General features: G+C 38.0%; 1 protein-coding gene and 1 long non-coding RNA gene across 2 annotated transcripts; one reads left to right on the top strand and one right to left on the bottom strand.

The window, feature by feature from the left end:
• Nucleotides 1–1481: 1481 nt before the first annotated feature.
• LOC141756707 (uncharacterized) lies at nucleotides 1482–2250 on the bottom strand. The gene is made up of 2 exons (XR_012591514.1): nucleotides 1967–2250; nucleotides 1482–1555 (listed from the first exon to the last, which is right to left on the bottom strand). It is a non-coding gene; the product is annotated as an uncharacterized LOC141756707 (long non-coding RNA).
• A 27-nt stretch (nucleotides 2251–2277) lies between these two features.
• Nucleotides 2278–11089, top strand: LOC141756706 (sphingosine-1-phosphate phosphatase 1-like). The gene is made up of 3 exons (XM_074616705.1): nucleotides 2278–3312; nucleotides 7935–8024; nucleotides 9055–11089. The coding sequence occupies exons 1-3, from the start codon at nucleotides 2629–2631 to the stop codon at nucleotides 9604–9606; spliced, it is 1326 nt and encodes a 441-aa protein (XP_074472806.1). The 5' UTR covers nucleotides 2278–2628; the 3' UTR covers nucleotides 9607–11089.
• Nucleotides 11090–12739: the final 1650 nt, after the last annotated feature.

Raw genomic sequence — 12739 nt, 5'->3', positions numbered from 1 at the left:
AATGTGGAATCTGACCTAAATGGTACTTGTAACACATGTAAGGCTAGAGCCATGCTGGACTACACGTCAGGTGGATCTTAACCTGTTAAATGTAGATCGGTCTTCAGATACATCATGTTCAAGTATTACATAATAGTCACATAAAAAAACACATTAAATTGGATGCTTTTATTTTGAAAGAAAACCTGCTGATTTCCGGTGTTATTCTGGTCGTATTGTCTCTGGCTTCTCAGAGCTGTATGCACTGACCTGGAAATTAATTTCTATTTTTGTATGAACTTCAATTTTGTTTTTGCTTTTGATATGGATATCGATTCTGAGATTTATTTATTTATTTGACAGTAACAAAATATAGGATTTCTATCAGACCATGTCACTGGATAGGCTTGTATTTGATGTGGGCTTACAGTTCCTGTGTTCACCACTCATAACTAATAATATGTGGCAAAAGGTTTTTAAAAATGTTACTGGAAAATATTTGTAATTATGTCAAGAAATATGTGTTTATTAATATAGCTTCAATCTATGGTATCTGGAATTTCTAAAATATAATTGGACTACTTCAGAAAATGACTAAGAACATTTCCAAGTAGGCCTACTGTACTTAAGGCTACAATTTTGAGGTGTTGGTACTTAACATGATTATTTCCATTTTATGCAACTTTATACTTAGTTACTCCTCTACATTTCAAAATATAAATATTGTACATTTTTATTCCATTACTTTTATGTGACACCTATAGTTACTAGTTACTTTGTGGATTAAGATGTTAACGTACATTCAAAACATGATCAGTTTATAAAATGTAATGCATTGTTATACCCTATGTTCATACGAATCCAATACAATAATACATTTTGAATGCAGGACTTTTTTTTATACTTTATTTTTATTGTTTTTCCATCACAGAAAGACAAATTACACATAGAACATTAAAACAAAACAAAAAAACATGAAAGGATATAGATTGCCCTGTCTCTACAAAGTTTTCTTATTGCTATGACATATTCAATGGTTCATTCCCTCATCTTCAAGATCCGTGGATGACAAGATGCATCTGATTTTTGCAATGTTTCTTAACTGGAGAAAGCAGGTCTGGACAAGTTTAGTAAAAGTCATATTCTGGTCAAAGATGATACCAAGATTTTTAGCTGTAGGACTGATATTGGATTGAAGTGGGCCAATAAACTGATGAACTGCTATAGCAAAATTGTCTGGTCCTATTAAAAGAATGTCTGTTTTATCAGGGTTGAAGTGGAGAAAGTTGAAGAAGAAGAAGAAGAAGAAGATATAAACAACACAATGGAGGTTGTAAAATAGGCGTTGGTGTAATGGATACCAAACTTGTGACCTTAGTGATGCTGAGTGAATGAACCCTTAGATGATGGTTCTATGAATGTCATTTACAATCTCCACAGGTTGTCCGGTAAGAACATGAATATGATGACGATGTATCAATTAGTCCAGGTCACACACACTCTCTTTGAGATACCACTCATTTATTGATTGAAGATGGTTTTTAAATCCTTTTGTGAATAGTGTGGATAGTGGTTACTAAATACAGAAAATAAAATAGAAAACATGAGCAGGTATTAGTAACATGAAGTAATAATAAACAAACAGTATTGTATGAAATACAATGCAAGCTAAACAGTTTAAACAGGAGTAAAAGGAGGAGAACACAGCCTTCTCAACTATAAGGGAGCGTCAACAAATAACAGACTCAGGCTCTCATGCAGTTCAATGAGCAGAGTGCACACAGAGGGTGATATGATGAATTGTGCGACGGTCCCTTAATGACGGCCGCATATGCCCGTTCACTGCATGTTGACACAGAAACACACAACTTATCATTCAAACTCTTATAGACAAACGAGTATGAGTATTATGACATGATACAGGTGACTTTAGAATTATTATAACGATGCAGTTACTAATCAATAGACAACTATAACAAATACTCACTTTCTCATGGACGCACAGGAAAGACCATATCAATAATAAATAGAAAAGAGTCCAGAAAGGAGCAACACTGATACTGAGCTGAGTTGGAGGACAAATGAGGCTTGCGATCTGCGCAGAAGGTGATTTGAATAACAGCACTCTCTGATCATGTGAAGACCATGCGCCAAGCCACAGGCTATTGGTCCGTGCATGTGATCAATGCATGGGCTGGTGAGGGGATGCTTTTGGGTTAAACTGCTGCACCTTCTGAACAGAGGTCTATAGATGACCTGTGGAGGGCAGCAGCGCGCAGTTGTGGCGTTAGTCTGCCGCTAATTCAACTGCTGAAGAAGAGGCAGAAGAAGAAGAAGAAGAAGGAGGAGAGTGAACAGTGACTAACGGCCTGACGCAGTTAGTTGAATTATAGGAAACACCTCGACGTTAGTAATGGTTAACTGTTACGGACTTTGGATGCTGCCGTCCACGCCGGAGGTCTGTGTTTTGAAATCCGATACCAGGTAGTAGTAGTAACGCGGTAACTGCTCCGTTAGCTGCTCAAATCACTGTTGTTTTTATGTGTTATTAAGAGGAATGAGACCACTTCTCCTTTAAAGCTCACTCGATGAACATGAACTCCATGTTTTGAGCGTTTTTAAACAACACACACAGTTATTTTTAAAGTCATGGCGACCGACTTTGTAAAGACTTTTGTCCAGATGTGTAAATATCTGCAGGATCCGCGCCATGTCGCGAGGTTTCAAAACGCATGCGGCGTTAAAGGGACATTTCCGGTTAGGCCGACGACGAAGCCGGAGAAGAGCGGAGGAGAGCCGGAGCCGGAGTATCCCGGACTGAGGAAGAGGGTGCAGCCGAGCTCGGATGTTAGTGTTGGTAATGGAGCAGCCGGGGATGGGAGCGCATCGCAGGTTAACGGGATGCAGGATGACATCGCCGGTGCAGCAGCAGCAGCTGATGTCGCCGCCGACACCGCTAGAGCAAAACCCCTCCGGAGAAACTCCCTGACCGGAGACGTGGGTCAAGAGTTCCTGATCCACAACAAGTTCCTCTTCTACCTGTTCACGTTTGGCACCGAGCTGGGCAACGAGATGTTCTTCATCGTCTTCTTCCCGTTCCTCTTCTGGAACATCGACGCCCTGGTCAGCCGGAGACTCATCGTGGTCTGGGCCTGGAACCTCTTCGTGGGACAGTCCACCAAGGACATGGTCCGCTGGTCCCGGCCAGCCTCCCCTCCCGTGGTGAAGGTGGAGGTCTTCTACAACTCCGAGTACAGCATGCCGTCCACGCACGCCATGACGGGGACAGCCATACCCTTCTGTCTCTTCATGCTGACTTATGGACGGTGGCAGGTGAGCACATTTGTATAAACACAGAGCCCCTGAAAGGCAAGGCAGCTTTATTTGTACAGCACATTTCAGCAACAGGGCAGTTCAAAGTGCTTTACATAAACATTCAAGAACATTGCGACAAAGTGCAAAAGAACATTAAGACATAATTAAAACAGTTATAAAAACATTAAAGATTAGAAATTAAAAACAAGCTAAAAATAAAAGCTAGGATAGAAGCTAAAATAGAAATATAACACACAAGAGTAAAAGCTGTAGTGCAGTATAAGATCATCTGGTTTAATAAAAGGCAGCAGCAAACAGGAAAGCTTTAAGCTTTGATTTAAAATAACTCAGAGTTGGAGCGGTCCTGCATGTTTAGTTCTGACTCTGGGGACACTAAGCAGACCTGATCCAGATGACCTGAGAGGTCTGGATGGTTCATAACATAGCAGAAGATCAGACATGTATTTTGGCCCTAAACCATTTAGTGCTTTGTAAACCAGTAGGAGTATTTTGAAATCAATTCTCTGAGAGACAGGGAGTCAGTGTAGAGACCTCAGAACTGGACTGATATGATCCACTTTCTTGGTCTTAGTGAGGACTCTAGCAGCAGCAGGTTCTGAATCAGCTGCAGCTGTCTGATCCATTTTTTTAGGAAGACCAGTAAAGACGCTGTTACAGTAGTCAAGTCGGCTGAAGATAAATGCATGGACTAGTTTTTCCAAATCCTGCTGAGACATCAGTCCTCTAATTCTTGCTATATTCTTCAGGTGATAGTAGGCTGTCTTTGTAATTGTCAAATACAGATGAAAACAACGCGTTTCAATGCAGTTGCTGCAACCAGAGGCTGTGCAGTGTATAAGTACAACCTCACAGAGCTGATTAGGGCTGCGACTAATGATTATTTTCATTGTCAATTAACCTGTTGATCTTTTTTTCGATTAATCAATCAGTTGTTTGGTCTTTAAAATGTCAGAAAATGTCGATCAGTGTTTCTCAAAGCCCAAGATGACGTCCTCAAATGCCTTATTTTGTCCACAACTCAAAGATATTCAGTTTACTGTGATAGAGGAGTAAAGAAATCAGAAAATGTTCACATTTAAGAAGCTGGAGTCAGAGAATTTTTTCTTTTTTTCTTAAAACATTACTCAAACCTATTAATTGATTATCAAAATAGTTGGCGATTAATTTAATAGTTGAAAACTAATTGATTAATCGATTAATCGTTGCAGCTTTAGAGCCGATAGCATGCAAACAAAGTGTTTCAATGCAGTTGCTGCAACCAGAGGCTGTGCAGTGTGTACGTGGAAATGTGCAGCCTGTGTGCAGAAGTAGTCATGCCCAAGGCTGGTTTGCCAACAAGGGCAAAGGGGACAACTACCTCAGGGGCCCCTAAAGGCAACATGTTCATAGTTTGGCACGTAGTTTGTTATAATTTGATAAATTGTAAAGTGGTTTGCTTTAGAGCTGAAATTATTTAGTTGATTAATTGATTAGTTGATTTACAGAAACTGTTTCTGAATTACAAATTTTTTAATCAAAAACACGCAAGACGCATTGGTTTCTGCTTTTCTTTGTCTACTGTGATATGATACTAAATCAATATCTTTTGGATTTGGACTCCTGCTTGGACAAAACAACAATCCATTTGAATATGTCAACTTGGGATTTGAGAAATTGTGTTGTTGGAAAAATAATCTTATGTTGCTCGGAGTACCGAAACACAACATAAACAACAGGATGTCCTTCAGGAAATTGTTCAGCCGAGTTGGTAAGCCACCCAGACCCTTGTTCATTTCCTATCCTATCAAATTAGACCGCCTAAACAATAATCACACTCGTAAAATACATGGATAGCACCGCTGCTCCTCTTCTCTGAAGATTAGTGTTTTATTTCCTAAAATATTTTATATGTTAGCGCCACCTTGGAAACCATTAGCTGAAATGGTGAGGTGTCTCCTCCATTATTAACCATTATGTCCTGTCTTGTATGGCCTTTTCAGTTTTTATTATGCTTACATGGCGCTTATTCATGTTTAATTACACACAGTAACCAAGACACTGCACACCAGGGGAGTATTCCAGCTCATCTAATGGGTACATTATGTTAAATGCAACAGGATATATACACAATGCACAGACAGTGAGAGGAAATGGGGGGTTGAATAGGGCCCATAACTCATTTGTAGCCCCGCTACAGTGTTAACCCAGCTCTGAGGTAATACACAGTGTGGAACTGGTGTTATTATTACAGACAAGACAACTAGGCTGCAAACTTATTCATCTAAATGAACAAATATCTCAATGCTACACCAGTGTTATTCTCCTTCTTCACGTTACATTAGAATTCAGTGTTCTAGCCCTGATCCACAGGATATGATTATGTTTTGATAACCCGCAGGGATGTTAGGGAAGTCCCAAACATTCAGTGAGCCATAGTTTCAAATGTTGAGAACTTTGCAATCTCTTTTCACATCATACTTCTTTCAGTGTATGTGTTTGTTTCAGGTCAAATCTAAATTAAAGGACCAGAGTTTAAGAAACGCACACGGCACCTGACTTAATAACTTATTAAAAGCTCCACATGACATTTTTCTCCACGGCCCCCCCACTGCAAAGCAGGGCCAGTGGGTCATTCTGGCCAAAAGAACAAACTGCCTTTTAAATAGCTGTTAATCCTTGTTGCACAGACCACAAACATTCCTCTGTTTAAACAGGCGGTTAACAAATGACAGGGCGTGTCACAGGTGTGCCGGTGAGGAGTCAAAAGGTATCTTTTTAGATAAACAAAGACTCGCTGTTCTACATTGTGAGACACTCAGAGAGAGAGAGAAGGAACTGGTGAATGTGATTCAAGGGAAGTGAAAGTATCAAATTTAAGTTTCAATAAACCTTTTGATCTAATGGACAGCAGTGCAAATGAACAGAGTAAGACAGTCAAGGTTGAGAGAACACGTGTCCCTGTGAGAGTCTTTTCTGGTTAAGATGAAGGACAGAGAATTGGGATTGGAGAGGGTTACTTTACTGCTGGGATGTTAAGAGAGAGATTAGATCAGCCGGATCAGAGAGGTCAAAGCAATAGAACTTTTCCACCTAATGATAGGGCTGTTAATTCCATGAGTAAAGCCAAAGAAAAACTTGGCTGATGTTGGGTTTGTGTGCCCTCTGCACTCTCTGCTCTAAGATCATTTGTGAGGCAAGAACCTCCACTCCAGTCTTTTGAGTTGCTGTCATTAATAACCTTAGTTTCTTCAAAAGTTGAACACTAAACCTAAAATGATTCAGTCAGGGATTTGAATTGGATAAAATTCTATCAAATCCCAACCTTAAAATCCCACCAAGAGTTCAGGCAGTTTGCCAAACTGCCTGAACTCTTGGTGTCGTCAAGTTCACTGACAGTTCAGGTTACAAAAGGTTACAAAAGATAAGATGCAGTCCATAAACCGCTTCCAGGGAATGGAGGAAGATTCAACGTGTTAGGTTAGCCCCTTTACTTTCACCTCTAGCGTCACCATGAAGTTGACATTTGTGGTTTTGTAAAAATGTCTCAACAACTATTGGATGGATTGCCATTTAATTTGCTACAGATGTGCATGCCCCCTCAGGATGAACTCATGAACTGTAATCGCCTTGGTGATCCCTTACCGTTTTATCTGGAGCCATCATCAGGTCAAACTTTTGAATTGGTCCAATAAATACTTTGGTTAACTAATAACATTCCCATCAGCTTCAGCTGCACTTTGTGTTTAGTGCTAATTAACAAATGTCAGCATGCTAACATGCTACATTTAGATGGTGCACATGGTAATCATTATACCAGCTTAACAGCAGCATGTTAACATTGTCATTGGGAGCATTTTAGCATGCTGACATTAGCATTTATCTCAAAGCACAACAAGTACAACCTCACAGAGCTGATTAGTGCTGCAACTAATTATTTTCATTGTCAATTAACCTGAAAATTAAAAGATTAATCGATCAGTTGTTTGGTCTGTAGAATGTCAGAAAATGTCGATCAGTGATTCTCAAAGCCCAAGATGACGTCCTCAAATGTCTTGATTTGTCCACAACTCAAAGATATTCAGTTTACTGTCATAGAGGAGTAAAGAAACCAGAAAATATTCACATTTAAGGAGCTGGAATCAGGAAATTTTTACTTTTTTTCTTAAAGAATTACTCAAACCGATTAATTGATTATCAAAATAGTTGGCGATTAATTTAATAGTTGAAAACTAATTGATTAATCGATTAATCGTTGCAGCTTTAGAGCCAATAGCATGGCTTTAGATTCTTGTTTTCCCACCGTGAACTTTTCATAAATTCTTTCATATATATTATCTAAATGGTCTATGCACTGCGGTTTTTGAAAGACTGAAGTCTCCAGGAGTCGTCATGTAAATTGAGCATTTTGCCATTAATACCCTTCTAGGGACAAGGCCAGGTTACTGTAACTTCTTCTAGTGTATATTCTGGTTATCGTCAACAATATTTTGAGAAAAAAGCAGTCCAGCTAACTGGGTCCGTGAGCCCACTGAAGAAGCTCTTTAAACTGTGATCTGTATTTTTTGAAGGTTCATCTTCAGCCACCTTTCTAATATTAATGTTGTTTTTTTTATTCCATGTTTTTATGCTCTCTCTCCTAGTACCCCTTCCTCTTTGGCTTTTCTGTGGCTCTCAGCTGGAGTGTCCTGGTCTGTGTAAGCAGAGTCTACATGGGAATGCATTCTGTTCTGGTAAGTATATTTAATAAATAATATGAAATAAATAATCCCTCACTGAAATATGAATTAACTAGAGAATATAAAGTGATGCTGCTCCACCTGGACACTTTGCCTCCACTGACACCTATAGTCCAGAATGGTAACTCAATGAGGTCGTACTCAGCTTGGTCAAAAATGTTCTCTTTACAAATAACCTGTGCATATTTTACATTTCTGTAGGTGGACAGGTTATTTCTTTTTTTTAATACATATTCTAAAATAAATGCATGCGATGTCTCAGGGACACCTTGAGGGAATTTCTTTAAATTTGGCACAAACGTCCACTTGGACTCAAGGATAAACTGATTAGATTTTGGTGGTCGAAGGTCACTATGACCTCACGTCCGTCCCATTCTTGTGAACACGATATCTCAGGAACACCTGGAGGGAATTGTATTACATCTGGCACACGTCCACTTGGACTCAAGGATGAACTGATTAGAAATTGGTGTTAAAAGTTCAAGGTCACTGTGGCCTCACAAAACATGTTTTTGGCCATACCTCAAGAATTCATATGCTGATTATGACAGTTTCACACAAATGTCTAATAGGATTAAATGATGAAGTGATGAAATTTTTGGAGAGACATGGATGTAAACTGCAACTTGACTAGTTGGCAGAGGCATACAACCAAACGGAAACATTAAGCAGAGCCAATAAACAAATCAAAGCCAGTAGATAAGGTTAGATTAGATTTGGTGGCCGGGTAGATATTGTTTATGTCTGCTGTACAACAGTAACCCCTGTTTATAAGTCAGCAGCTCACCTGATTTCCTTTGTTTATTTGATGATAAATAAACTGATGCTAAAAGAGCTCGGACTCTTTGTGCATTACTGATGTAAAGAATGTCCAAATATATTTAGATTGTAACTTCTCATCTTAAGTCTGCCAATCATAAATGGGCTTTATAAGTATTTTTGTAGAGTGCAAATATGAGTAAAACATATTGGCTTTCATAGGGAATACGCATGGCTTACAATGATTTATGCCCCTGTGTTGCAGGAGGTAATCACTGGCTTCCTGTACACCCTGCTTATTTTAGCCTGTTTCCAGCCAATTTTGGACAAGATCGACAGCTTCTACATGATGGACCGCTTCGCTCCACTCGTGATTATCGTGTCACATGTGAGCCTAGGACTTGTGGCTTTCTCTCTGGATTCCTGGAGCACCTCTCGGGGCGATACAGCTCAGGCTCTGGGCACCGGGGCGGGAGCCGCCATCGCTACCCATGTGAACTATCAGCTGGGGCTGATGCTGGATCCACCACTGTCCTCACTTCCTCTAACTTTACCACCGATCAGCACTAGTTTGGTGGTTCTCTCTCTGCTGCGCTTCGTCATCGGAGTCGGCGTCATCCTCGTCACGAGAATGGTTATGAAAGCAGTGACTATTCCGTTCTTGTGTCGACTGTTCGGGCTGCCGTCAGATGATGTAAGACAGGCGAGGCAGCACATGAAAGTAGAGCTGCCGTACCGTTACATCGTCTACAGCGTCGTTGGTTTTAGTTGTGTCTGTGTGTCGCCTCTCCTCTTTAGGATCTTAAACCTTGCCTGAGTGTTGTGTTTAAACCGTCATTTACTGCTGACATGTTCACCTACACGGTGAAGGCAAAGAGCACTTGGAAACACGCTGCTAAGGCTCTGTTTCTGCACCACAGAAACTGCTTTAAAGAATAAATATGGTGATATTCTGTATTTTTCGTATTGTCGGTATTCCTCTGTGCCATAGAGCTCCATCGTTGTCTAAAAAAATATTACAAACACATCAATGAGCCACACTGTTGCACTGTGTGATATGTTCCTTCATGATGAACATGGGCACTGTAGTTTATACTGAGTTGATCCCACACACACCATTCTCACACTGTAAATACACCAAAAGTGTATCAATCCGCAGCTGAAAATAGTCCACAACAAATACAGTATTTAATCCTGTTTGACTGTCAATTATCTGGGAAATAATTTAGCCTTTAAAAAAAAAGATAGTATTTATTTGTGACCCATTTTAAAAGATTTACATCGTCAGGAGGAACCAACGGGCTTCGGGGCCCAGAGCCACAGACTGGAGGAAGTTGGAAAGTATTAAGAGACGAACCAAAGCAGTGTTGGTTTTGGCCTTTTTTCTTGGGATTTGTTGACAATGACAACAATATAGAACATCACCAGCCTTATTCTTTTAAGATCCACTTGTATCAGATGTACTGTAATGATGCTTGCATTCAATAATGAATAATGGAATCTGTTTTACATTTACATCATTGATCAAAATAAATAATAACATGTTATTGGAGAATCCCATGCTCTTAAGAATAAACCAAACCATGAATCCGTAACGTGTGAAGTCACTTCACTTCTCATTAGTTGCTGTGCTTACATCAAATCAGCCTGGAAGCAGCAAAATACTAGAAGTATTTAAGCTCACAAGGTGTCTGGTTAGTTACACAATATCCATTTAAATCTGAAAGACTGGAAGAGCAGGTCTGTTGTATCAAGAGTTTTCTACATTTATCATAGTCAGCATTATCTCATCTCCTCCTTTTTGTACATGTCTGTGCTTGTTTCAAAAACATTTGTAATTTTGGTCCAAGTGTGAGTTAAGTGCTCTGAATAATCATTTGAAAACATCTAAATAAAATAACAGATATTTTTGATAAAGTATTTTGCCATCGTAACTAACTTGAGCTTAATTGTTGCTCTAGAAAAAAATGAATCAATATAATGTATATTTAATCATACTTGATTTCTAAGAATATATATTTAGGCGACATTTCAAACTACGGTATATAAAAACACTGATCCTAGCACTTGTCTGAATGTTTTAATTGTTTATTTGCTGTTGTAATGTCCCAGTAATGATTTGCTCTAATATTCATGCCTGAGCATTTATACCTTTTAAGTACTCGTGAAATATGTATAGGCCTATTATTAACATCCATTCCCACATCTTTTTTTTCTGTTATGCAAGGACTGTATCCTTTGGAGAAAAAAAATATGGAAACAACAAGGAGAATAAAATATTCCAAAAAAGAAAAGAAAAACATTTTGAATGCATTTTATTTTCAGAATTGCTCCAAATGAATCTTTCTTGCAAGGAACAATCACTCAATCAGTGCATGTGAGATTTTAGACTAGTGTGTATTCTGCTTTTGAGTACTGTGAATATGGATGTTATATATACAGATAATGTCAGTTTCATTAACAGCGGTCAGTTTGCTGACATGAGATTTTCTGTAAAACAACATCAGATCTGAAGAAATCAATAATAACAAAATAAATGTAACAGGAACTTTGAAAGTAGGCATATTAACAAGATGATAATAGAAAATGTCAAGTACTGGTTATGTCATATTTGATAAACATTTGTTCCAACGAGGCAATTCAACACAAAGAACACAAATCCAGAATAACTGCATTTTTGTTTTGTCAGCAGTGAGGGAAGGCATGCAGTGTAAGCAGTGTAGTGTCATGTGTTTAACTTCCTTGAAATAGCTCAGTGGGTTCATGCTTAACCTTTGACCAACATAGATAAAGTATTAGGTCTTTATCTGGTTTGTAACCAAAGCGTACATCCAGCCCAATCAGTGGTCTCCTTTGTGCTGTTCTCATATCATCTCGAACTTTGGGTGATGGCTGTTTTTAGCATCTAAATCAAAAGAATGCAGAGGTCAGCACGTGGCCTCACTCTTGTGCAAGCTTTCATCATTATGCATTTAGCAGCTAATGAAAGACTTAAGCTGTTGATGTCAGTATTTCAAATAATACTCAACAAAAATTTAAGTAAGCATAACTGAAAAACTTTTTCCATAATGGAATTTTTTTACATAGTTGTTTTTAATGAGGTATTATTCAAACTCTATTTTAAAGCCTTTCAAGTATCTTCAAGCTCTCTGGGCTACACCCAGGTACCCACAACCATTAATAGCCTCTTTTTATAGGCCCATGCCCACTTTTTGTTGGTTTTTAACACAGTGGTTGTCCAGATGTGGCTCCTATTACCTTAGAAATAATAGCCACAGGACACAGTAACAGACTAAACATACTTTATTATAATTCCTTAATATCTGGTAACAGTGATTTGGGGGTTTTACAGGAAACAGCATATTATTTGCAGGTTTTCAGGCATATATCTACTGTATGTCACTAATGGTTTTGTAATAAGTTTGTAAAAGTTTTTTTTTTTCGCTATGTAGGGAGTATATGGAGTGTATGAGCAAAAGTGCTATTTTTGTATTCGACCCTTTTATAAAATCAAGTGCAAAGGAAGATTTCTTTTTTATTAGCAAATGGCTTATTTTACAATTCAATTCCAACGTGTATCAACATTTCTTTTGTTATTAAAACAAATATTGAAACCAGAAAAAAATAAATTAAAATAAAATAATTAATAATTAAAGAAAAACATGTGGTAATGATATATTATTGATAATGAACCTATCCTTGTATAAAATATACTTTAACATTATTATTATGAGTAAGTGAAAATATAAAAATATAAGGTATATTCAAAATAATGACTGAAATAATAAAGGAAATGATTAGAAAATAAAAAAAACCATTAAGAAAACATGTATAAAAAAAATACATATTGAATAAAATTCATATAAATAATAAACACAAATGGATTTGATGAATCAGATAAAAATTAAAATAAATAAATACATATAAGTAATACATAATACAAAATAAAT

This window comes from Sebastes fasciatus, chromosome 18 (genome assembly GCF_043250625.1).
Source record: "Sebastes fasciatus isolate fSebFas1 chromosome 18, fSebFas1.pri, whole genome shotgun sequence".
Classification (NCBI taxonomy): domain Eukaryota; kingdom Metazoa; phylum Chordata; class Actinopteri; order Perciformes; family Sebastidae; genus Sebastes; species Sebastes fasciatus.
The sequence above is the reverse complement of the archived record's forward strand: the minus strand, read 5'-3'. Positions and strand labels throughout refer to the sequence as shown.